This window comes from Crocodylus porosus, unplaced genomic scaffold, assembly GCF_001723895.1.
Source record: "Crocodylus porosus isolate Cpor-Errol unplaced genomic scaffold, CroPor_comp1, whole genome shotgun sequence".
NCBI lineage: Eukaryota > Metazoa > Chordata > Crocodylia > Crocodylidae > Crocodylus > Crocodylus porosus.
The window spans coordinates 4218627-4245103 of NW_017728915.1; the positions used below are offsets into that span (position 1 = coordinate 4218627).

A 26477-nucleotide genomic window follows, 5' to 3' on the forward strand; every position below is an offset into this window, starting at 1 on the left:
GGTGGCCTGATATTAACTAGGAGCTGCAGGTGCTGACAGGTCTGAAAATCAGGTCTTTAATAAATATGTCTGTTGGTGGGAAAGAAGGAACAGAAACCCCCTCCCCCACAGCGGGACTTGTTCTGCAGAGCTCCTTGGATTAGTAAACAGCACTTGGTCATTCTGCTCAGCAGATGTCACTGAGCCACCAGGGGAGCCATTTTGATTGCACTTTCATAGCAGAATAATGCCTTGAAGACCTCAGGTAGTGTCTGTGTAAAACAAGCAACAAACCCATTGTAAAGAGCTATCATTAGTGTTAATGAGGAGGCATGGCCCAGTTGTGAGTGAGCATGGCAGACATGGGTTCAGGTCTCTGCTGTTCCACGGATTTCCTACATAACCTGAGCAAGTCATTTAGCTTTCCTGGGCCTTGTGTCTCCTGCCTACAGCAGGTCACAGCAGGAGGGATAAGTCCCTGATCCCACAGCCTGGCTGAGCAGGTGGAGGCTCCCTCTCAGGGCAGTGTGCAGGGAGGGGTTCAGTTCTTCCAAGGTGGCAGCAGCATTTCTGCTTCAGAAACATGGACGCTGTGGTCTGTGGTGAAAGGTGTTTGAAGAGGGATTTGATGTGGGAGCATGATTGTCTTGCAGTCCAGGAGCAACAGGGTAGCATAGGAAGCCACTGAGGCCAGGGAAGGATGGGGAATGAAGGGGTGAAGTGAAGAGTGAACTGGGTGGCCCTTTCCTTGTTTTACAGTTCTTCCTTTCTTTTTTAAGCTTTTTGCAGCATTAGCCAAGGGATGCCATGCTAACCTTGTGCACCTGGATCTCTCCAAAAACATCTATTCACACAAGTAAGCTCAAGGATTTCCCCCCCTTATCTCTGTATCTGTGTCTAGCTGCTGGGGCTCAGAGGTGTGCTTGTGTTCAGTATGCTGTCACCTGTGTGCTTGGAGGTGCTTCTCACTGCTTTGTTAGTGCAGTAGCTGTGATCGCCACAGGTGCACTTCCAGGAATGAATTCATGGCACTTTGCTCCCTCTCCTCTAGGCAAGATTGTTGAACATGGGCCTAAGCAGCCAATCGGGTGACCTAGTAGTTATTCCAGTGTTGTCTTTCTGCTTTGTGTATCCATCACACTGCTGCATTCCTTGTAGCAAAGTCTCACAGCCTGTCCAGAAACTCTCCTGGGAGTGACTTAATCCTGGTTGCTCCCAAATTATTTTTCTCCTAGAGTTGCTATTTTTACTTTGGGAGAAAAAGCCTAAACATCTGTATACTTGTGGTTTCTCCTGAGAAAGCAGTGACTTTTCTGGGAGAAATTAAATGTCTATATGAAGCCTCTGTCCTTAACACTTCTTGAGGAGAACGCTCTGTGCTGTTGTGATCAAATGTTTAGTTATGAATTTCAAGAAAACAAGGAAACAAAAACCGTCTCCCTCCAGCTGTCTGAATGGGGACAGCATTCAGAATGAACACACCGTGGACACGGATATTTCCATTATTTTTTGTTTGGCTTAAACCTCATCAACAGGACATCCTTTGCTGTGACATGTCTGCAGGGCTATTTTGTACCAATTGAACAAGCAGGTTTGCAGTCGGACTTGAACTTAGACTGGTGCAGCTTTCTTATGAAAGCAAAACTCTCAAGCTGTAAGCACTTTATGGCAGGGAGCATTTTTTTTCTTCAGTAATAAAGTGATATGTGACTATATGGTTCTGTAATGGGTAGAAGGTGGGATACTTAGTAAAACCAAGGTGGTGTGGTCAGGGGATCTGTGTTCTGTGCTCAGCATTGATGCTGACCTCCTAGGTGACATTGATTTTTTCAGTTTTCTTTTTACATTGTTATTCGTCAGTTTCACCTGCTGAAAAATGAGGATAATACATTATTTTGCAGGGGGCAGGGAGGATCAGTTAATTTAAAATGCTTACTACATGCTCTGAGAGTTTCAAATGGAAAAGCAAAGCAAAGTGTAGAAATGCAAATGATTATAAATAATAATAGAGTCCTTTATGATAACAGTTGAGCAGAATCTCAAAGATCATTTGAAATAGTCTTGTTACATTTATATTTATTGTGCTTTGATTTTTCATGCCCTGGTTGCTGCTTGTACATGTGGTCTATTGGCATTACAGGCATTGTCTGTATTCTTAACCTGGTTTGTCTCTCATATAAAGGAAGTTTTCATGATTGTCACAGATGAGAAGCAGGAGGGTTCTGTGCTCCCCTGTCAGAGACTTAGGTACTGTTTTTAGCCTGGACCTCTCCCCTCCAGAATCTTGCAGTTTGTAGATAAGAATACATCCTCCTTGTTAAAGATTTGTATATCTGGTGGTGTAGCATGAGGCTCGGTACTTCTGCTATTTTAAGAGGAGGTAGACTACAGATGAAGCAGTCTGCAGGTGCTGCTGGAGGCAATTGGGAGTCACATGACCCAAAAGGGGGCTGGGTTTACAGGATATAAGCCCAGAGCCTGAGCTGGGGTTGTGGCCTGAACCTGGCACCTGAGATGCAAAGAACTCATGAGCAGCTGTAGCAAGGCTCCTGGCAAACATCTGGGCTGGGATCAGTAGGCTAGTGGTCTGAGAATTAAGACAAAGGGTGGTGGTGGTCTTAGGTGGCCTGAGGGTGGGGCCAGGGCCCAAAAGATAGGAGCCAAGGTTGAAGAGTAGGGCCACAGCTGAAGGGTTGTGAAAGCATGGAGGGTCAGGGACCTTTAGCCTGCAAGGGGTGAGAGGCAGAGTCAGTGACTCATAACCCAGGCAGGGCACACAGGGCCAGGGAACCCAGAGGTCTCAACTGGCCTAGGAGGAGCCAAAGGTCAAGGAGGTGCTACAGCCAGAGACTACCTGGGCCAGAGAGCCTGTAGATCTCAACTGGCCCAAGAGCAGAGCAAGGAGAGGCCATAGCCAGAAACCGACAGGGTCAGGGACCTGCAGCCCAGAGAGAGGCTGAGTTAGGGCCGGAGGCCCAGTGCCCTAGGCGTAGTGGAATCAGGGTCAGGGACCCAAGACCACACCCAGGTGTAGCCAAGATGGGTGAAGTCCCCAGGTGTGGGCAGAAAGAGACAGCTTGATGGTGAACGGTAACATCTGTGAGGCATGGGCATGGTGTAAGGGGCAGTTGAGCCATATATAAGCCCTTAAAGCAAAGTAGAGACACCTGAATACCAGCTTGGGATAAGGAATCCCTGGAGCAGCCTCCTTTTTTCAAAGATTTAGAATAACAAGGTGTGGCAGGTTAGGTGAAGTGGAACAAACCTGAGGTGTGAGGGCAGAACAGGGGCTGAGTGACCACCAGTGAGCATTACGGCCACCTCTGGGAGGAGCGCTTGTTACAGAAGGTTTCTCCTGAAAGATGTTGCAGCTATTCTAAAGCATTGGGTTCAGTGATGTGTGATGAGTGTGCTGTGTGCGTTGCTACTAGCAGAGGGATGCAGAGAATTTCTGGTAAAAATCAGCATTCCAGGAAGAGGAGGGGAGAATAGGTTGGGATATGATGCCTTTTTTGTTTCTTTTAGAAGGGTGAAAGATGTCACTCCTGCTATCAAGCAGTTCTTCAGCAAGGCCTCTGTCCTCAAGTATGTTTCATTGGCCGGAACCAAGCTGCCTCCAGATGTTCTCCGGTAAGGAAATAGTGCACTGGCATGACTCCTACAGACTCTCAGAGCCAGATCCACTAGGAGCCTGCCCCTTGCAGTCAGTAGAGACCCTGCCACTGACTCAGTATGCTTTGGGCCAGGCCTGGCATTTGTTTAGTGAAATGCATGGTTGGTGTTTGGGGCTGTTCCAAGGAACAGTAGGCCAGATTTTCAATGGCTTGCCTTGCCCTATCAGAGCTGTGATAAACGAATGTAAGTGTCCTGTGTGTGTGTGTGTGTGTGCACACATGCATATGCATATACATATGCATATGCATATGCATATGTGATATAAAAACATGGTCCTCTAGAACAGTGGTGCTCAATCTTTTACCCCTGTGGGCTGGATGGGGAGTGCCTGGTGGCCCCAATCTGTTACCTGGGACAGGTGTGATGGCTATGTGGAGAGGTGCAAAGAGCAGGCTGGCCTTGATCCAGATTCATGGGGAGAAGGGGGTGTGGTCCTTCCCTGATCCAGCTGTGTAGGAAGAAGGGGGTGTCGCCCAGCCTTGATCCTGCTGCACAAGGAGAAGAGTGCCTGGCCTGACCCCATCTGACTATAGAGGAAAGTGGGTGTGATAATCTGGTAGAAGGTGAGGGAGGTGACATTAATGGTCCCTCTCCCCTGCCACTGAACTTCCTAACCCATGGGGAGTCCCATGGGCCAGATGTGGCTCCACAGGCTGGATTTGGCCCATAGGCTAGAGGTTGAGCACCCCTGCTGTAAAGAGTACCACCACCTTTTTTCAATGGCGACAGCAAATGGTGAGAATGAGCAGCTTGAGCCCTGGGCTTCTTGTGAGGGCTTGTTGGCTGTGTAGGCCTGGTCAAATGAATGAGAGAGGACTACACTGGTCTGTAGGCAGGTACGGTCTGAATCCCTTGGATCATGGAAAACTTGGTGCTGAGACCCTGACAGACTGTTCAGGGACTCCCTTAGTGCAAAGCCCAGTTAATATTAATTTCTAGCTGTCCTCTGTGGCAGTAGGTTTCCTGTGTGTCCAGACTAGGTGGTCTTTGGGCCCAGTCTGTTCCTAACTGATCCTTACCTAATTTGTATCCCTGTGGGAAGCCAGGGCAGGCCTTTAGGAGTGAGCCTCCTACTGCATAGCAGAGGACAGCAGAGGGACCCCAAAGTGCATGTGGTGCCAGATGCTCCATGGAGTCCAGAAGAATCTTAATCAGAGACTCAATTAGGTGGAAGGTGCTCTTACACTGTGGTGGTGGGCAGCAAGTCAGTGCTGTAAGGGAGTGACACAGAGTGGGTAGTGATGAAGCTTGTTATTGGGCTCCAGAGCAGTCTGGATGCACTGCCCATCTGTAGGCTCGGGGAACAAACACCAGGACTGCTTATGCAGCCAGGATTTTATAGTAACACTGATAGCACGTTACCTAGCCATCATCTCTGGGCATATGCTTCTCCTTGAAGGGCGAGTGGGAGCAATGTTACTAATAGATCTTGAAAGGTTCCCCTGGGGCGACAAGGAGTGTATCCTGCATCCTCTGCTCTATGTCCCACAGCAGTTGTGCAGTGGCTTTCCCACCCTTTCCTTCTCTTTCATTTTTAGGGCCTTGCTCCAGGGTCTGGCATATAACAGTCAGATCAGTGACCTGCACCTGGACCTTAGTAACTGTGAGGTAAGGACATAACTATGGGGAGGCGGGGCTGAGCAGTGGAATGAGACCTACCCTGCAGTGACACAACTACTCTCCTTTTAAAGTGGAGCCAAAGCTGACTGACAGCCAAAGTCAGCTGGTTCTTTTGATCTGAGCATCTGTGGGTGCACAGCCCAAGTTGCTCCCACTAAAGAACATCGAGGTTGGGCAGAGCCATGTAGTGGTGCTGAATTACTCTTCTGTCCACTGGGGAAGTTGGCAACTGTCTACTGCTGTTTGATTATGATTTTGTGCATTTTTATAAGCTGTTCCTGTGCAAAAAATGTAAAACCAGGGAGTGTATCCAGCATAAAGTCACTGACACTGATAAAGCAGGAGGGGTCCTAAATGAAATCCCTGGCATTTGTACTATGCTTTTAATAATATAAAGCAACTTAGTAGCACCCTGCAGCTCCTGAGTACTGTGCAATTTGCTCGGCACCCTGAGAAGCAGCTAAGTATTATGGTGCCCATTTTGCATATGAATGCTCATTTGGGAGATTCAGTGAGCCAGCCCCATGCTCTTCCTGCTGGAGCCCGAACATTAGTGTTGTTCTCTGAGGATTATGCAGTGTTTTACAGATATCTTTAATTAACAGCACCTTCTGAAGTGATCCTGTGGGCAGTTAAGGCTCTGGGATGGGAGACGGGCATCATGATCAATTTCTAAGCATTATTGAGGGTTTTATGGGTGGGATGAAAGTTTCACAAGTGCTTAAATGGGTCAAGGACAAAAGTCCTCTGGGAAGTCAATGGGACCAAGACTACTAAGTGGCTTTTGAGGCTGGAGCTTGAGCTCTTAAGTCACTTGGGTCTTTTGAAAATGCTCTCTTAATCCCTTTGCCTTCCCATCCACAAAATGTGGATAGTGATGCCTGTGGTCTTCTGTGAAGTGCTTTGTGTGTCCCATGACTAAAACATGTTGTCTCAGTGCTCTGGGATACTGCTTCCTCTACACACGGCATCTCTCAAGCACTTTCACTGATGGTTCTACTTCTGTTTCCCGTTGCAATAAATTCATCTGGTAATAAAAGAAAACACTCAGCAGGTAGTTTTTAGTGGGTGGAATGTTTGCCCCGTATTTCAGAATGATTCTAGCTCTGTTTATCCTTGACTGGACTTTCCCACTACCAAATGTTTGTTTATAGAAGTGAAAATGTTCCTTTTTATGGGTTTTTATGTTTGTTTGTTTATTTGAAGCTGAGATCTGCAGGTGCCCAGGTGATCCAGGATCTGATTTTTGATGCCAATTCAATTAGTGATTTGGATTTATCAGACAATGGTAAGTGTATGGGGGTTTTTTTCTTATTCACAACGGCTGGAAATGACTGTATTCATCTCACTTCGGCACAAAGCTGCATGCTATTGCTCAGCAAAAAAACAAGATAGACTACCTGCCACAATGGTCACTAAGGCAGGTGTCCATGAACTCAGTAAAATAACCATATAAAAGTTAGCAGAGCATATTTTTCCAAAGTGAGGTGGCCCCCTGAGCTGTCCATGCATTGTGTGGTATTACAGGGATCTAAGAACTAGCTTGTGTGAATACCACCTAGTCATAGGTTTGTTTCTCTCTTTCTTTGGGATCCCTCTTCCTATGACAGAAAAATCCCACTGCTGTTATTTGGTGCTTAATTTTTGCTTCTGTCTCTATTAATTCATGTCAAAAGCAGGAGCAAGCATGGTATGTATGGCTTGTGGGTACACTGTCACTGTGTTGCAGGTTGGGCTGGTTGATGGTATGGGCTGCCACTGAGGAACAGGGAGACCTGCTGATTTTGATGAAAATTCATTTAAAGGAAAAAACTGAAACAAAGCATTATTTGATAATTGATATTGTGAGAACAATACATTTTGCTTTTTCCTTTGAAATGGGTTTTTGTTCCAAAATGTTTTGCCTTCTAACTTTTATAATCAGATGAGCAGTTGAAAGAGGAATTGTCCAAATTCCTTTGTTTTGTTCCAGTTCAGGATGAAAATGAATTTGATATCGTGGGGTTTCTGATGGTTCCTGCAAAGCTCTAGTTGTCATATTGCACATAGACATTTCTGTTGCTGTGCTCTGCTGGAAGCCTTAAGATCACAGGACAATTATGTCTGGTGCCTGGCCTACAATTAGGAAGGTAGATTTTGGTATTTAAAAAGGGTGGAGCTGGATAGATCAGAACAATCAGACTTGATTTTGGATGATTCTTGTCACTCTGTTTCCTATAGGTTTTGATTCTGATATGGTCACTTTGGTGCTGTCTATTGGGAGAAGCAAATCCATTAGGCATGTCTCTTTAGGAAAGAATTTTAGCATCAAATCCAAGTGAGTATAACATGACATATATTTGCTTGTACCTAGGTAGGACTCTGATAGGCATGATCATAATACCTGTTTTCTATAAATATAGAAATATGTTAAGTAAGTGGTAAAATTACATTTGTTTATTAAATTGCAGCTCCAAATATCATTATCCTTTGTTAATAACCACTCAGCTTTCTGCTTACTGCACCTTTTTTATATTGTGTTGTTCCTATAAATTAGAACCATGATCAACAACTCGGCCATGATACTGCAGCCCCTACTGTATTGTCATTTGCTGTCACAGTTCCTCAAGGCCTGCTGTGCTGGGATAGGTAGCTAGTGCAAGCATGCATGGGCAGGGCCACTTGCTTTTTGCATTCATGTGCACTTGCCCTAATGCAGATGTGATGGAAATGTGACTGAAGTGGGGCTGGGGCCTGAGAGAGGGAGAGCTGTCCACTCTGTGACCAATAAGTGGAGAGGGTGCATTAAATATCTCTGAAGAAATTACAGCTACCTGCAGGTTGGGGAAAAAACATTCTGTTGTGCTACCTGTTGGCAGTAGTATTAAGCCAAAACAGAATGGTCCTCAACTAGGAGTCAACATGAACGCACCTTCAAGCTTCTTGGCCCTAGGTTGAAGATTATAACTGACAGCTCTGACCCTCTTCCCTAGGGACAGTCTTGCTGATGTTCTTCACCGGATTGTTCAGCTCACACAGGAGGATGATTGTGTAAGTACTTGCTGTGATGCACATCGTCATATTATTGAACCAAGAGGATGAGGTGAATGAGTGCAAGGCTTTGCTCTGTGGCAACAGCCTCTGTGCACAGCATTGCCTTATGGTGAGTGACAGCTGGGCCATGGAAGATTCTCTTCTCTTCCTCTGAGAAGGTCAGTGATCCACCATCTCTATTCTCCATGGAGACACATTTGTTCTTTCTTTGTTGTTTTTCTTAATCTGGAATGAATGATGTAAGTGCTTCCCAGTGTTAATAAAGGAATCAAGCGCTTGCAGAGTCTGTCTGTCAATTCAAGGAGCAGTGGAGACGCATCAAAACATGGAGGGATTGAAGAGCAGCCCAGAAGGAAGGTGGTGGGACTCTTATTTTGTGTAGAAGGACCTAATATCATAGAGTCTATTCTCAAGGAGCTAAGTAGGCAGTTGAGGCTTATCTAGATGAGACGGACTAGATCCTCATGTCATCATGCCTGGCAAAGAGAAAAATACCTGGCTCAGTTCTTTTCTGCTTTACAAAGACATACTTATTCATACCATCTAATGAAGTAGGTGGTTGCCTATGAAATCTTATGCCTCTTTCAGTGAATTAGTCTCTAAGGTGCCATTCTGCCCTGCCTTCTACCTTAAATATAAGGGATATCAAGCCAAGTCTTCCCTGTTTTGTGGAAGGTTTACTCTTAGGCCCAGAGAACTGAAACATGATTGGAATATACCACACTTAATTAAAATGTTGATGTTTTTGCAAAGAGATCTTTTCTCCTAACTGGTTGGCAGGCATTGAGTTTGAAACAAACAAACACTAATAATAACAACAAAAGAAATGTTGATTTAAACATTCTTTCCATGTCAGGTGCTTAGTTTTCAGTCTCGTTACTTAGGTTGTCATAAGCCTGTTAGTCTTCCAGTCATTCATGGAGTCTTCTGTGGAGTACAGCTTAGCCCCAGCTGGAAATTTAATGTAAAGAAATCCCTTTCAAACCATTTCAAATAGTAAAAGCAGCACAAAAAAAGAAAAAAGGGGCAAAGGTGCAGATGCACACATAACTTTATCTTTGCAGTTAAGACCTAAAGGAAAATCTGTAAAGACTGCATAGTGCATTAAACAGCTGTGACCAGAGGCAAAACTAGTCTGTTTAGCCCAGATCTCATTAGATTAGTTTCCCCTCTTCTGACCCTGCCTGACTGCCAGGCTTTTATAGTGTGTACACAGTGGCTTTGTCCTACAGAATTCCCTCCTGCCCAAGCTGGGCTTCACGTCAAGTCAGGTGCAGCCCTGCTCTTGTTCATCTACTGCCTTTCCCTTGAATCGTTGTCCTGTGTTTTTTCTTCCTGGTTTCTTTGTGTACTATGGATCAAAGGAATGCATATCTGTTAGGATACTTACCTGCCCCACCTCCTCCCAAAGATTACAGATGAGCACCTAATTATTATTAGTGTAATTATCTTTGCTACAGCCCTGTGCACTAGGGCAGTGCTATCCATAGTGTGTGTTGCGAAATGCCGGATTAGAGACTCTGACGCCGCTTGGTGAGCCGCGGACTTTACGGAGCGAACGTGTACGCGGCTTGCGGGGCGGGATAAGAGGTGGCTCGTCGACTGCCCTCGAGGTTTGCCTTACTGGCGCAAGTAGGCGAAATGCTATACGCTTTCAAAATTTATAGTAAAAGGGTTTATTCAACTCACCTGGCCTCACCCTCTTACGAATAAGAGGGGAGACCGGCTGGAGTGAAGTTGCAGCTAAAGTATAAGCACGGAGGTATGGTAGAAGCGGGTATGCAGTCTAAGCTACGCTGAGAGGCTGATGTTCGTTGTCGGGTTTTCGAGGCCTTTGATGGGTTTTCGCTGGGATACGCCCAGACGGGAGGCTGAGGACCGGCAACAGGGTGATCAAGCCTGAGGTTTATCCAGTTGTCGTCTGCCGTTTCCTGCTTCTTTGCCTCTTTATTGATGTTGGTTGGACCGCCTCTATGACACTAACTATGACATAAGCTAAGCGTGCAGGGATAGGATAGTTTCTTTTACATGGGTGTTGCTAGGCAGATTTTTATATAGGTTGTGTTTCTGCAAAAGCGAAGCTTACAGGATAGAAAAGAAACTTACAAAGTACGCATGCGCAACTTGATACAAAATTCGCGCACGCGGCAGATATAAAATACTTGGATAGGATAGGATTTCGGTTATAGGAATTTCGGTTCCTAGGATTTCGGTTATAGCTATTACTAAACAAACATTTTGGTTTGGGCTGACTCAAAAGATAAGACTACAAAGTTACATAAATGTGAAAAATGCCACATGGCAGTTATGAAATAAAACATGTACAGTGTGCAGAAGGGGAAACTGTGCAGACTAAGTAACCTGCCTCCATCCTCATTCTCTACCTGTTATGACTGCTTGCACCAATAGTAGCAGTCACGTGAGCAGGTGAGGATGATCCCATCATGGGGGAGGTAACTCTCCTGGGAACTTTTAAAGGTTCTAGCTGGACTGCAAGGGAGTATATCCTATTCATGCCGCCTGGGAGGCTCTGCAGCCCAGAGCAAATCGATTTTGGAGAGAACCATGCTTAGCAGCAAAATGAAGCAGTTCTACAACTGACTTAGTTACAGAAGAAGCTCAAAGGAGCTGGGATTAGTTTTTTGGGGGGAAAGGATGACAGAAAGGGAGGGTGATGTGTGGAGCTGTTTGCGGTCTCTAAATTGTAGAACAGGGTAGAGGATATCTGGGTTTTTTTTAAAATTTCTGGGCTCTGCTGGTTACACATGGAACCAGGAAGAAATCTTCCCCCTCCAGTTGCTATAGCTGTTGGGGATTGTTTTGCTTTCCTCAGAAGCACTGGATGTAAGTAAGGGCTGGGGATTTTGCACTAAAAGCTAGAGATATTGTCTGGGATGTACCGATGCTTCTATTGGGACTAAAACCTAGAGGTTCCTGGTTAGAGGGCCTTGCCCCTCTACTTGGAGGCAGACTGATCACCATATTTGAGGTCAAGAAGAATTCTATCCCATAGTTGTACTGGTATAGACTATAGGGAGTTTTTGTCTTCCTCTGTAGCAGGGGGCATGGTCCTCTTCCTTGGGTATCTTGAGTATATTTAACAATCCTTGCATTGGCAGGTCATTGACAGTGCTCTGTTCCTCTGGCATTACCTGTGAAAGGTTGGGGGTGTTCATGGTATCTTTGGGCTATGTGTCTTGTAATTGTATGATAGACTTGTTTGTATAGTTTTAAGAACAGGTTAGACAAGGATTTGTATAGAATGGTTTGGATAGGGATGGTCTTGCTTTGAGTAGGGGATGACACTAGACAATCTCCAGAAGTTCAGGATTTCCTATGATGCTATGGGGGTTTCTCACTCATACCTGTCCTCCTTATGAGAGAGACTTCCAGTTGCTACATCCAGGTTCTGGTGAGATGTGATATCTTGATCTGGCTCAAATTTGCTCTCATTATTATTTTCCCTTGCAGTTAGTGACTGCCAAGGCCCATATCACAATGAAACTACAAAGCAGCACACTGAGAGACCCAGCATGCAGCTTGGAGATCAAAAAGCATGTGGAGGGCAATGGATGCTTCAGAAGGAACTTTTTGGGGGAACTCTGCCATTCACTAGCTTTCTCCTTTCTGCACAGGGGGTTTGGGGGAGGAAAGGGACCTACAAATCTTACTGTACTGGCAGCCACCAGGTTTCCATCTGTGCAGTGAGATCATGCACATGTGAGAGAAACCAGGATCCTGCATTACCAGGCACGCCTAGACACTTCTCCCTATTTTATTTTATTTCCAGCCTCTTCAGTCCCTGTCAGTAGCTGACTCACGGCTGAAATTAGGAACCAATGTCCTTCTGAATGCCCTGGGCAGTAACACTAGCCTTACCAAGTTGGACATCAGCGGGAACACAATGGGTGACACAGGAGCCAGGATGCTAGCCAAGGCCCTGCAGATCAACACAAAGCTCAGGTAAAAGGATCTGGACCCCCTACTTCCTTTGTTGCTCTCTGGGCATGTGTAGGGGTGTGGTGTGCCCTGGCACTGTCCTGGCTACAGTGAAAGTGCTGCATGAGGCTTCCACAGCTAATGAAGTGGATGCCAACTTGGGGGGGCTTGGATAAGAAGAAAGAGTGAAGGTCTCTGGAAGGGCCACAGAGCTCCTGGATTGAATGGGACAGTCTGAGTGCTGGATCACTTTCTGTGTGCTTTCAGTAACCAAGTGGAATCAATCAAATTCATGGTAGATTCCTTCCCTCTTCCCTCCTACTTAGCACTCCCCCCCATTCTTCTTCTTACCTTGGACTCCCTGTGCCTAACACTGCTTCCTTGTGGGTCAGCTGAGAGAAACTTCTCCTCATTTCCTTCCCTTTTTTCCTGTCCCTCTGTGACTATCTCATCTTCCGCTTGCCAAGTCAGATGCTTCATTCACCTTGGGAAGGCCTCTTCTCTCCAGAAATCCTTACGGTTGCTTTAAGTAGTGCTGCTTCATGAGCTTGGAGCCGCCTCCCTCTAAGTTCCCAGTGCCTCATCTGCACTGACACTTCTGCCAGCAGCATGGATGTGCCAGTGTAGTTGGAGAATTAGGGTTTGCCCCAGGACTGCAAGAGCAGCAGAAGTCTCCATGCAGATAAGTCTGGAGCCACTTCTGTTCAAACTCTGTCTTAAAGAATCATGAGCTGGAACCCAGGATAGGCTCTACAGCTAATCACAAGTCCTTTCACACCTCCCCAGCCAAGCCACCTCGATCTTATCCACACTCCCTTTCCTTCCACCCCATACCATATCTTCTCCCCTTACAGTGATTAGTCGATAAAGACTCTTATTATTAGCATCTTTAGTTCTTCTAAATACCCTCTCCTGGGTTCTGATTGTGCTCCTTCTCTATGTGCCCAAGATATTTGTCTTGTGTCTCACTGTAGTGTCTGGGCACTTTCCAATCCTTGAAGCATCCTTACCACCTCCCTGCCGCAGGTCCATGCCATTGTATAGATGGAAAAGCTGAGGCACTGAAAGGATCAGTGACTTGTTTAGCACAGGGGTGTTACAATTTGTGCCCTGAGCTGGATCCAAACTTCAGGACTCCTTACAGACTAGATCTAGCCTGGGACTCAGGATGGTGGTGTTGATTACCAAGGCAGCCACCACAGTAGCTGTGGGGCAAGCAGCTGCTGGCTGGATAGTAGAGGTATGCAAGCAGTGGCAGGCCAGATGGTTAACCAAGGCTGTGGTGCACTGTCTTCACGCAGCCCCCTGATGCTGATGGCCATGTCCACTGGGGCTTCAGGGCCCCTGATTCTGTAGCAGTTTATGACCACTGTTCGCCACACTCCCAGATTCCCAGGCCTACCATTAGATATCAGTAGGCAATCCCTTCTTCCAAGTGCTCCCATTCCTTGCCCCACCCCTGAGGTGTCCCTTCAGAGTCTAGGAGCAGGTGCTGGAAGTGGGGGACCTATGGATGCTGCTATTGTCAGCCCTGCCCAGCCCTCCCTGCAGCTGGAGCCCTTGGGCCAGGGGGGAAATGTGGTGGGGGAGGGGGGACAGGGACTCAACCTGGCCACCACTGCTGAGTTGGCACCTCCATTCAGCTGCTCCCCACAGTCCCCAGCTAGAGCAGGTCAGGAGTAGTCCTAGGGCTTCCCACACCCTGGTTCAGCTGGGGACAGCAGCTCCTGCTTCCTCACTTGCTGCCTGCTTGGTCTCCCCAGATGTCTCACTCCAGGCCAGGGCTCCAGCAGTGCCTCAGGCACCACAGGAGACCAGGCACAGTGAAGTGGAAAAGCTGGCATATGACCTTTGTTATGGAAAGGAGGTGTGACCATCCCAAAGCAGCTCCCCTGGATCCACCTCTGAGCCTGTGTTTGTTTCCAATGACTAGTTGATGCTTATAAAGATTTAGTATGTATTCTACTTTATGCCAGTCTCTAGATAGACTATCATTCCTGTTAAGCACATTCTCAGTTATCAGCTGGTCCTAAATAAGCATGTCTTAAAATTCTATGTGCTAGTGATGCATGGATGATGTAATGGCTAAGCCTCCATAGCAGGTGTCTGTTACTCTACAACTGCATCTCCATGCCAGTGCCTATCAGCACAAATTATCCCATTACCTGGCAGCCCTCTGCATGCACTTCAAGCAGCATCATGGACAGGGTAGGAACCAGGGCTATGAATTCAGGGTTTGTAGCTTCTAAAGGGAAACCCTGTGATTGTTGGTATGTCTGTCTCCCTGTTAGGCACTATGGGTAGGCAGCTGGGAGAAGGTGAGAGCTGTTGGATCCATCAGCCCCTTGGAACATAGAAAGGGACCTGGCCTGACATCCGGTATGTCAAAGGTGTATGAGAATGGCACTGTCCATCCCACAGGGCTCCTGGTTAGTCCTGTGCTGCCCTTACCCAAACTGCTATTGGTGGAGTGGGGCATTTCTCCTGCACCACTGTCACTGATTGGCTCCAAGCCCCTTCAGCAGTGAGATGGGCCTGAGGAGGGGAATTCCTACTGCCATTGTCTTGTGCTTTGCTTGGGAAGTTGTTCTGCTTTGAGAGGGAAAGAATGGCTGCTCCTTGACTCCTCTCAGCTCAGACCAAGTCATAGTGCAAGTCTGGACAGCTGTGCCCCTTAGCACCCTTCCACATAACACAGAAGGAAGTGGGGCAACCCAGATGCTTTACCCTAGCCCTGCTACTTTCCCCAGAGTTGCTTGGGTTACTGAGGTGTAACCACTCTTTTGGGTGCCTATACACAAGCTCAGGGTTGGGGGTGGGGGAGCATTTTAATTAGAATGGTTGCTGGAGAGCTGCTTTAATTAAAATGCCACAGTGCCACATGTATTAAGCCCCCATACATTTTAAATGGCTATGGGATGCTTTAACTAAAGCTCATTTGAGAAGCTTTAGTTAAAGCGCCCCAGTGGTCATTTTTAAAACCCGTAGGGGCTTATACATGATGCTTTGGTGATGCTAGAGTGTTCTAATTAGAATGAGGAGCAGACTCAATTAATTCTCAGTCTTGTGCTTAATGGGGCTGTTTGCATAATGAGAACCTGAAAAAACGCCTTCTCTCAGCATGGGAGCCTCACTGCTCTGAATAGTGTTAGTAAATTGACTAGCAAACCGCACAGGTGAGTTGCTGGGTTCATTTTTTCTCTGACTGAAGGTAATTGCAGTTCCACTGGCTTTTCACACTATCCAGAGCCACAGTAGGGCAAGAAGTGTTTGGGCACTACTCCTCCCAGCCTATTCAAATACACCTCAGTAAGAAGTTGTGGGTTGATTTGCGGTTTTTATAACATTCCTTGCAGTAGAGAAGAGGCAAGCCTGGGCTGCATATAAAGGGCATCTTTCATTGAGGCTACTGGGAACAGACAGAGCCTGTGGTTCTTTCCAACTCCCAGATGACTAATGCTGCTTGTGCTTCCTAAAATTGCCTGCAGGATCTCTTCAAATCCTGTCCTGGATTTAGAAGCCCTGGAAGGGAGTGCTTTTCCAGCCATTGGCTGAAATGGCCCAGTTTGGGTCCAGGGTAGGCTAGTGCTAGGACCCCTCCACTGCTGCTTCTCCCAGTTGCCCAGTTTGGGCCCAGTTTGGGCCCAGCATGGGAAAGTTCCCAGGTACCCAGCCACAGAGCAATGCAGGACAGGCAAAGCTCCTGCTACCAAACACCTGTGAAGCCCAAGCTGCGTGGCCCAGATCCAGTGGTTCCTTGGACTGGATCCAGTCCAGGTGGTTGTAAGTTGGCAACCCTGCAGTGGAGAATATAATCCTCTGTCCCCTTGAAATGGACTGAACAAGCTTGCTTGGGTGTCTGGGGAAGTTTGCCTTTGAGATGGCCCCATCTCTGCTTCTAATTCACCTAGAGAACAGGTCCTAAGGAGAACTGTTTCTTGGAAGGGGTCTCACATGTCTCTTCTCTTCCCAGGACAGTCATATGGGACAGAAACAACACAACAGCAAATGGTTTCCTTGATGTTGCACATGCTTTGGAAAGGTAGGGGAGTGGATGAGTCTCTGCCTTAGATCCTTAGTGCCATCCTGCAGGATTTGCTGCTGAGGGCATGAATGAATTTGATGTATCCTCCATTTGAAGCATCTTAAAAATATTAGTTTTTCAGAAAGTGCTAAGGATGCATTCTTGGAAAATATGGGTCCTTTACCTCAAGCTCCTTTGGAAAGCAGAGGCAGTAATATGCCAGAGTTTTTACTACCTTTTATAGTTCATGGATAATGCTGTCAGTGGTGATGTTTGAAAATCAGCCTGGCTGCTTAGAAGCCCCTGCCTGAGATTGGGAGGAGCAGTATCCAACCAAGAGCTGCAATATTTTGGGGGAAAAAAAATTTCTACAGCACTTTTGTGGTGCAGCACCTGGAAGTGACAATCCACTGAGAGGACCTCAGTAGGCAGGATCAGACAGCCATTTTTTCTTTTGACTTCTCCATGAATAATAAGTCCCACCCACAGTAGAAATGGGCCAGAAGTTGGGTCAGGGCCTCTTGAACTTTTGGATCCAGTTTTTGGATTAGAACTTTATGATCCAAATCCATCTGGAATTCAAGCTGCAAATAAAGTGGTATGGCTCCCTTGCAGGATGTCAGTAACCTTGGCAGCTTTACAGCATAATTTAGGTACTGCATCCACTTGCATTCCCCCTTTCTGTGAGTTATAGTCAAACTAGAGGCCTGGTTCAGAGGATAGTGTCTGTGCATCGTAAGTCAGCAACATAGCTCTGACTTAGCAGGGGGAGGGGGGGGTTGGCTTCTGGAAAAGACTATGAATAAAGACCTGCATTCTCTTCACAGGTCTGCCAGATTCATTGTATGGCTTTAGGCAAATAACTGTTCTTCACCACCTTGCCCTTTTAAAATGGGATAATTATACTTTACTAACATCTGAGGAATAAAATGGACTTGGGGTTAAGGTATTTTTCTTAGATTTGGAAAATCTGAATCTACTTTCTGGCACTGCCATGGCCTAGCTATACAGCCTTGGTCTTAATAATCCCTTCATGCCTGAGATTGCCATGTATAAAACAGGGATACTGATTTCCTCCCTGCTGGAACTACTACAGGCTAAATTTGTTACATGGATGGTACTTGGATACCACGGTGAAAGCAAACATGTAAGCACCTAGTTAGGAAAAGCATGCATAGTTTAGGTAGAAGTGCTTTGAAATCTTCAGTTGTGAGGTGATATCTAGTAGTACAATACACAATTAGTTTTTATTTGCGCATAATTTAATAGTGCATTTGAGCCAAGTTGGTTTTTCAGCTAGGACAAAGCTAATTGTGCGGGGCTCTGGTCTGAAATGCACAGTGATTTGAGCTGGCAAGTAAATGTCTGTCTTCCTGTCCCCCCTCCGCCCCTTCGCACTGTACCTTCATGATGGAGGTTATGAAGATAACCTGAGCCAGAGCTCTGTGCAAGGGTGCTGATGTTCCCCCAGCAGGGAGTACCAGCACTTCTCCTCCATGGGTGTGACGATCAGACAGCATTGTGGGAATACAAGAACCATCACAATTCAAGATATTCTTCTAATCTTAACTAAATAATGTTGCCTCCTTAGGAATTACACCCTGAAGTCCATGCCTTTGCCAATGAGTGATGTGATGCAAGCATATCGGAACAATCCAGAAAAAACAGAAGAAGCGGTGCACAAGGTTGGTTTCTTGAGCAGGGCTGGGCCTGATGCTGCTCACTGATCCTGTGGCTCCAAACCCTTCTTGCTGACATGGCTTTTTGCACATTGCAGATACAATCTTGCCTAATGAGGAACCAGATGCGGCGAACTCTGCCCAAGCAAACCTTTCGGCTACAGCAGGGGATTATGACCAGCTCATCTGAACAGGTCAAGGGGAGCTAAACTCCAGAGTCTTGATTTGCACCTGTCTCGGAACCAGCTGAGGACTGGAAGTCTGAGGGAATGGTGGTCGGGCCCTAGAGTGCACTGGGGTTGTAACTGGAGTTACGTGGATGTAACTCATGCAAATTGCACCTTTTTCTGCACTCAGTGCTGGCAGGATTGAACCCAGCAGTCTGCTTCTGGATGGCAAACACCAGAACAGAATGAAGCCCCTGCCCCTCCTTAGCTGGTACCATGGTCTGCTCTCACAATTAGCTATAGCAATATTAGTGTCAGGGGATGACAATGTCTGCCCTTCTTGCTAATTGTATACCAATAAGCAAATCTTCACAACCTCCTGGAGAAGCAGGCAAAGGCCAGGCTTCCTGTTCTGTAGCTGGGGAAACTGAGGCACGGTACAGGTTCAGTGGCCTTCCCAAATGTCACCCAGTGAATTGGTCATGGAGCCCTTGCATACCAGGCCTATGCCTCAGAAACAAGGCCATCTTTCTTCAGACTGCAGGGTTGCTGTAGCCATACCCTGATGTATAACCACTGGCTGTGCTGTGCTTTAGATGGTGAATGAGTTGTGCCTCAGTGTACAGAAGCACATCGATGTTCTGAACTCATGCCAGGGGAGAGAGGTGGAAGCTGATATCCTCAGTGCAGAGGAAGCCATTAAGAATGCAAACCATTCCATCAGTGTAAGTTTCTGATTTATTACTGCTTCTTGATGTGCACCACAATGCTGTTCCCACCACTCTGGCCATTCCTGCCTGCCTTTTAGCCTAGTCCTGAAGAAGATCAGATAAAGGAGAATCGTGCTTCCCACCCAGTTGTTAGGACTTTGATCGCACTTCTGTCTTAAGTCCAGTATTGTTCCCTTTTCCCCTGCTGCAACAAACAAAGGAAAATCCCTGTCAAAATTTGTGCATTAGGTTTGGGGCTGGGGTAGAATTAATCCTAGCAAATGTGACATGGATTGGACACACAAAAATGGAGAACTCCAAAGCGTGTCTCCCAGAGTCTCCTCGTCTTGTGATAAAAAGTGTAGGAGCTACCCTGGCTGAGCTACCCAGTGGGAAAGATAAATTGAAACTCTAATTTTAAAAGTAGTTACATGTATGTAAACTGTACCATGGCAGAGGCTCAGAAATCAAACGAGGTTGTCATCAGGAGACCAGAGTTTCCCTTTGAATTAAACAAAACAGTTTCTAGCTCTTTTCCTGGGAAACAGGAACTTAATGTGAATGTAACCCAGGTGTACCAGAGAGTGTACTCCCCTCTCCAGTAGATGAGGATGGTCAGCAGAGCGTACGTGCTGGAGATGGAAACTGCAGCTTGTTCGCAGCTTCCCCGTCTCCAGTGTCTCTAGAGGAAGACCAGGACATAATATCGTAACTATATACATGGTTTATTCAGGTGTAGAATGAAAGAGGAGGGGATAGAATAAACTGGATAAGTGATGAATATATTATATGTAAATATTTATCTTTCAAGTCAGCAAATAACAGAACAGGTAAGTATAGCAGTCCCCCAAGACCCATGAGAGAAACCTCGCCCACAGGTTCCCAGATGGTAGTATGTCCCAACAATTGATGGGTAAGCACCCCAAATTATAAAGCACAATAAACAGTTAATAAACACTCCAAAATATAAGACAGCAAGCAATTAAAAAACACTTCAGAATATCTGGTAATCCCAAATACCCCGCTCTAGAGGAGTCTCTCTCTCTCTGTAGCATTAAACCCCTCCGATGGGGCTATCCACTATGATCCTCCCTGGTGGGAAACCACTTGCCTGAGAATTTGCGCTTCCTGGTGAGTAGGGTCCAGTAAGGGGTTCCTGGGGTTTCGTCCACAGCTAGGCAAGTGGCTTCTACAGTGGGCGCTCTGTCTCAGTCCCCACGTTAGGTCTGTGGCTGGCTCGCATGCCTGGATGGCTCAGCCTGCTCAGCCAGTTGTGTGCCTTGGCCACCTTGTGAGTGCCCAGGGCTGGGGCTCCAGTACAGGCCCACTGTACTGTGGAGGATGTGCTGTCCATGGGCCCCCGCACCCAGCAGTGGAGAATGGGGCCCAAACTGCCCCCTGCCCCCTCCAAAGGCCCTCAGCCTGACAATGACTTAGCCTGAGTCGTGGGGGGCACTTGCCGCCCCGCCCCCCCACCCCAGCAGACAGTCAGCAACTGGGTGGGGTCCCCCGTGGCCAATCCCACCAACCTGCAAGTGGCAGCAGTGCACAGCTGGCACTTCCAGGTGAGTGCGATTGGCCATGAGGAGACCACTTATGGTGCCCCCACTCCCCCAGCTGGCGCTGTCGGGGGGGCACCAGTGCTCTCGGCTGCTCCACCCTGCCTGGGAATGCTGGCTGTCAGGGTGCACCAGCATTCTCACTGGGTAACGAGCACCCCCTATGCATTGTCACTGGTGGCGTCTGCACTGGTGCTGGCCTCATGCCGGGGTTGGAGACCTGAGCCACCTCGAGTGGCTCCCAAGGTCCCTGTCCCTCTTGGACCCTCCATACAGTGATGCCTATGCTGGCTTACCATGCTCTCTCATGGCAAGGGACTGGGGACATGGCTGCCTGCCATTCCCATCTGACGGTGGAGTCTTTGGGCTCTTCAGGGTAACAGGAAGCACCCCCTGGGTAGCTCTTCCCCAGGTTTTCCTCAGCCCCAGCTTCTTTCTTCTCCGTCCCTCATTGTCTCTTCCCCCCCATGTGCTGTGCTATACACTTTTGGGGCTCCACCACCAGATTGAAGACTGGCGAATCAGGGGGAGGTGGAGTGCAGTCTTCAGTTAGGTCCACTCCTTGCCTCACCCCGATGTAGGGGTGGGGCAGACTCCTCCCTAGGCTCCTCCCCTGCTAGTCTCTGATTGGTGGGTTTGCCCCACCAATCGCTTTGGCAGTTCTCTAAGCCCGAGGAGTCAGGAGAAGATAGGCAAGCCTGCTACATGAATAAATCCTGCTATCAGGGGCTTGTCCACAGAGAAAAGGGCAGAAGAACTTAAGTTTGAGGAGAAATCGAGGAAGGTAACTGAATACTTTCCAGTGAAAGAGGATATAAGTGGGGAGCTGATTTTTTTTTCCCCGACTTGGCTGGCAGTTCTGTGCAATCAAAATGGAATTGGTGAACCCAAGTTTTGTTTTTGATGGAAAGCAGTACTGAGACTTAGAGGGTTTAAGGTTTTACAATAAAACTGAAGAGATTTGAAGAAAAAGGAAATGTTTTGTTTTGAACATGTGGCAGTGAAACCTGTTTAAGCCTTTTCAAATATTTTGTTTTTCAGCACAACAGTTTTGCAAAACTGACACAAATTTGCAAAATGTTTTGGCGTTGCCAAAGTGCATTTTTTTTTAACTGAAAAATGTCTCCCATCTCTGCTTCCAGCTGCCAGGTGCCAGAAGGATTCTTCTTTGACAGCTCTTAACTTCAGAGTTGGGAATGGGGATTGGATTAATTTATTTACTGAGGGGAAGCCTTTCCAGGCTTTGTGCCCCACCAAAGCTCTTGTAGACCTCCTAAGATGTTCCCTTGCTGTGAACTGGAGGAGTAGGGTTAGCATGAGGCTTGGGAAGGTGTCAGTGATAGGAGATAGTCAGGCAGGTGGGCAGAGGGGTGCAGCATCCTGTTCATCTGTAGTCCTGGGGAAACTTGTTGCAACCCCTTCACAGACACAGTTCATAGTCTAACTTGCCACCACTGATGGGAAGAGTATTGCCTGGCCAGCCATCTTAAGCTCTTTGCAGTAACCCCATACTTACTGCACTTGGCAGATCCCAGATACCAATGGACCAAAAGGAGCCAGCATTTCCACCCAGGCTTGTTGGGTGGCCGACACTCCATGGGGGAAGAAAGTGAGGATGGGGAGGTGGCCCTTATCAAGCAAGCAGTCTCATCAGGTGCAGACATCCTGGGAATGCTCTAGCTTCCCAAGTCTCACAGGGGTCCCACACTTTCTCTCCCAGATTTCAGTTGGGATTGGAGGTTTCAAGAAGCTTCCTGTAGCTCATCAAGCCATCTGCCTTACTCAGGCAAAGCCCTTCCCATGTGTCTTCTAGGGCCTGCAGGGATGGGGATCCCCAAGATAGCCACAGTGGAGGAGGGCAATGCTCCCACCTGTGTTGTCCTCCACAACCCCCTGCCTGCAGATGCAGGTACATCCCTAGGAAAGGACCCCTCCCAGAGAGAGCAGAACAAGGTGTGGCTGTGGTCCTGCACAACCTTCATGGAGTCCCTGCCTCCCATGGAGGATTCAGACCTTGAGAAGACTCAGACAAATAACCTGTTATGACGAAGTGAAGACTCAGGCAAATATCAGTTGTGTGGGGAGGAAAGGCCTTGTGAGAACATTGTAATTAGTACAAACCTCCATTAGCCAGCCAGAAAATTCAGTCAGAACTAAGCTGAGAAAATGCAAACATCTGCCACTCAGGAGATGCATAATTAAGGGAATCAAATGGCTTTAACTCTTTCCTGCCACAATGCTCTGACACAGGCCCAAACACGGTCTGCTTTGCTTTTCCATTGCAGGCATTTTCATCTGATCAGAGAGCAGTAGAACCAGGCTGCTCTGGTCCTGTCCTGGCTGTGCTGGCCTGGCCTTCCTAAGTCACACATGCCAAAGCTGATAAGAATAAGGTCAGCATGGTGATACAGGTCCAAAAGCCGCTGGATGCAGCTGGTGTTTTGTGGTGGTTTGGGTACCTCAGGATGGGAAGGTGATGCCTCCATGAGGGCTCAGCTAAGGCAGCCATGATTATTACTCCTAAGTCACTGCTCTTGTTCTTGGTCTTAATAACTCCTTACCCAGGGAATTTATTGGAAGTGTCAGGAGCGTGTCTGTGTTTGCCTCTGGCTCTGTAGAGAAAAGTTTGTAAATGCTGTGGGTTTCCTGTTCAGGTAGTAAAGTTAGCTTTCTCATTCAGCTGAAAGTGCTAATACTGCAGCAGTTCTTAGCAGAGAGTGATCTGAGCTGACATGCTAGAGTGGGTGAACTTTTGGCTGCAGCTTCTCACCTGAAGGGAGCTGGCATGGATTAGCGATGGACTGCAGACTTTCCAGTCCTACCCAGGGGAACTCCAGCCTGGGATCTGCAGGGACTGTCCTGGCTGAAGTCATGCCAGTGGTGAAGGGGTTAAATGTTCCCTGTAAACTGTTGGATGAGCTAGTGCAACAACACCTCTAATTTCCACCTGCTGTATGTTCAGCACCTTGCCTGGATGGGAAACACGCTCTTTTGAGCTGTAGAGGGATCTAAAGCAGTTCCACTTGGGTATAGCAAGACAAACAGCAGAGCTGGAGGAGTGAGGCAGAGAGATCTGTGTGTGTCACTCAGCTGCCCCTCATGATTGTGTCAGTGGCTGTGGATATAATGGTTATATTTTTTTACCACCTGCTTTTCCCACTCAGTTGATGTCAGTGGCCCTATATTCCCTTCAGATATCAGTAGATGGTCCTCAGAATTGTCACAAAACAGGGAAGCCAGTGACTTTTCCAAAGCCAACTATACTCAAAGTGACCAGACAGTGGGATAAACACAGGACAGTGCTTGTTGTCTCACTGGGGGGAGCATCGAAGAGCTCCAGTGAAATTTCATCCAAGATGATGCTGTCAATGCTGTGAAGATGACAGAAAGGGCAGGAGGGTATCAGCCTCAAGGGAGCAGTGTGACTTGACCTAGCTCTGTCTGTTAGGCAAACAACAAAAGGGAGCAGGCAGTCAATAAAGAGTAATCAACAAAGAGATAAGGAGAGAGAAGTGGAGATCTTGGAAGAAAGGGTAGAAATGTCTAGATTGGTTCAGACCCTAGCCTAGCCTGGCAAAAAGTTTGGGGGGGGCGGGTATCCTGAAACTGGTGGACGTTTGTACGTGTGACTTGTGTGGCTTAATGGTATTGCACGTTAGACGTGTGCCAGCTTTGGATGAATTTGCATTGTTGGGTGCATTTGGAGGTAGTTTAGTTTGCAGTGATGCATCGCAGCTGTCAGTTCACTCCCCAGCCATGGGAGAGGCAGGCAGGCTCCACAGAAATAAAGGATTGGGCTCCTTGCTGCTTCAGACAGCTGTTGAAGGCAGAAGTGGTGAGGGGTCCTATCCTTTTTTCCTACAGAGCCTGCCCACCTCTCCCATGGCCAGGGGGCAAGTTGCCAGTGGACCTTGAGCTGTGGTGGGCCCTGGTCTTTCCCTCCACAACAGCAGTGCCCCCTGGGGCCTCCCAGGCAGGCAGCTAGCAGTCTGGGTGCTGCCCCAGTTCAGAGGCAGCACCCAGCCCAATCCAACCGTTCCTCAAGCCCACTGCTGGAAGCCTGCCAGGTCCTGCTCCCTGGGTGGGCTTGGAGAACGGTTGGATTGGATTGGGTTGGGTGCTTCTTCCAAGCTGGGGCAGCACCCGGCCCACTAGCAGCCCACCTGGGTGGTCCTGTGGGGCACCATCACCATGGAGGGAAGGACTGGGGCCCCCTACAGCTCAGGGGGCACTCAGCCCGCTGGCAGCTCGCCTCCCCAGCTGCAGGCAGACTCCAATTCTCCCCCACAAAAAAAGAACCAGGTCCTTTTTTTGTAACGTGACAGAAGAATTTTTAAAAATTCAATTTAGGGGGCATAGAATAAAACCCTGTAGACTAAATCTCTGTTGTGCGTACAAGCACCCAATGTGCTCATGGATATGATTAATATTCTGTGCTCAAGACAGTCCCACTAGAGGGGAGAACAGGGCATTGGGTGGAGCAGGGATAACTGCAGATCCAAATAAAACTGCCTTGGTTGGGCTGGGAGCAGCCTGAGACTGAAATAGCTGCAGGGTGCAGATGGTGGCCAGAGGCCTTTGTGTTGGCTGAGCTGCGGGAAGCCAAGGAGTGGCCAGCAGGGGACAGAAGCCTATGCAGTGCTTGCTTATGTTGTGTGGGGTAGAGTAAGTGAAAATTTAACTAACATGGCAATGAAGAACTAGGTGTTAAAGCTGATCTGTGGATAATTCATGCCCTGGTGGGTTTTCTAGGTCTTCCGGAGACCGGTCCATTCACCTCTGAGACGTCTCTTTCCCCCACAGATCTTGCCACTCTTATATGAGGCAGGAGATGCTCCCTATCAGAATGGCAAACTGCAGCATAAATTGGAAAGCCTCACGGAAGAAGCCTCGCAGGCCTGCAGCCGTGAGATTCAGGTAGGCACTGCAACAGTATTGGCACTGTTGCTACTGCAGATAGGGAGCAAAGCACATCCCTGGGCAATTGCCTGCCTTGGGCAGCAAAGAGACTGCACAGTTTGGGAAAAGGCTATGGACAAGGATCTTGCCCAGAGATTGGTTTGTGTTCTCTCCGCTAGACTGAAAAGACTTCATGGGCATGCTCCCTTCCCTTATTTATTTTTAACCTCTGAGATCAGGAATGTAAAATTTTGGTCTTTGTTGTGCTCAGTGCAGGTCTTGTTGGCTAACCCAAAGCTATGGTTTAGATTCTCTCTGTCCCTTTGCTGAGGGAATGGCTTTGCTGAGTTTAAGAAAGAGATTTTCTAACAAAACCCAAAGCTTTTGGAATGATCTCAATAAAATCTGGTTCTTCTCACAGCCGTCCAGATCTCACTTCCTTGGAATATGTGTTACCAGACATATCCTAGCTCTCTTCTCAGCCAGCAAGTTTTTCAGGACCTGTGGAAGACAAGATCAGACTGTCTGATTTAAAAACAACCAGGAGAAAAAAGCCCTTTGAGAACTCCTTCCCTCCTGTTCGCTTTGTCATGTAGAAGGGCCTGAGCTGTACTGAGCAGTGAGGACTTTGCATTCCAGCACACATTGTTCTTTCTTGAACCCATACAAATCAATGGGTGGATCATAATATGATAGAATATACAGTTTCCATATATCCACACTCTGTCCCTTCTCCATTGGCTGCCATGTGGATGCTTTTGCTTTGAAGGAATATTCTATTCTACAACAATATTTGTGTGTGGCAGTTGAGCATGTAACAGATGGATTGTTTATTAAAGCAAGCTATGTATGCTAACACAACCCTTGTTTACTGTCTCTTCTCTGGTTTTATTCATGTTTCAGGTGTTGATGCAAGCCACACTGGATACCACACAGAATCTGTGTCCCAAAATCCTGCAGAAAAGTGGCATTCGGGATCAGCTGATCAACGCAATGTCTGAAAGGGTCATTCTTCAGGACCACCTCAACCTGAGCGTCATCCTAGACCAGCTGGTCACTGATGTGTTCAACAAGCTAAAGTGCGTACCCTCAGTTTTTATAATGTCACTACTAACATGTTTCAAATATGATCCACAAAAAAATCCCTGTTGGTGAACAGTTGTGGTTGCCTCACCAGAACCAAAGAGCATCTG

The 26477-nt window shown here is 47.4% G+C and overlaps 1 protein-coding gene across 1 annotated transcript in view; it reads left to right on the forward strand.

The window, feature by feature from the left end:
• Nucleotides 1-26477, forward strand: part of CARMIL2 (capping protein regulator and myosin 1 linker 2) — a 123572-nt gene that overhangs the window by 40716 nt on the left and 56379 nt on the right. Inside the window, exons 15-27 of the mRNA XM_019535563.1 lie at nt 759-835; nt 3505-3609; nt 5193-5262; nt 6481-6562; nt 7495-7591; nt 8247-8304; nt 12098-12270; nt 16220-16288; nt 17862-17955; nt 18048-18143; nt 18713-18841; nt 25189-25302; nt 26188-26363. Coding sequence (XP_019391108.1) covers nt 759-835; nt 3505-3609; nt 5193-5262; nt 6481-6562; nt 7495-7591; nt 8247-8304; nt 12098-12270; nt 16220-16288; nt 17862-17955; nt 18048-18143; nt 18713-18841; nt 25189-25302; nt 26188-26363 — 1340 coding nt within the window. The remainder of the gene's footprint in view (nt 1-758; nt 836-3504; nt 3610-5192; nt 5263-6480; nt 6563-7494; nt 7592-8246; nt 8305-12097; nt 12271-16219; nt 16289-17861; nt 17956-18047; nt 18144-18712; nt 18842-25188; nt 25303-26187; nt 26364-26477) is intronic.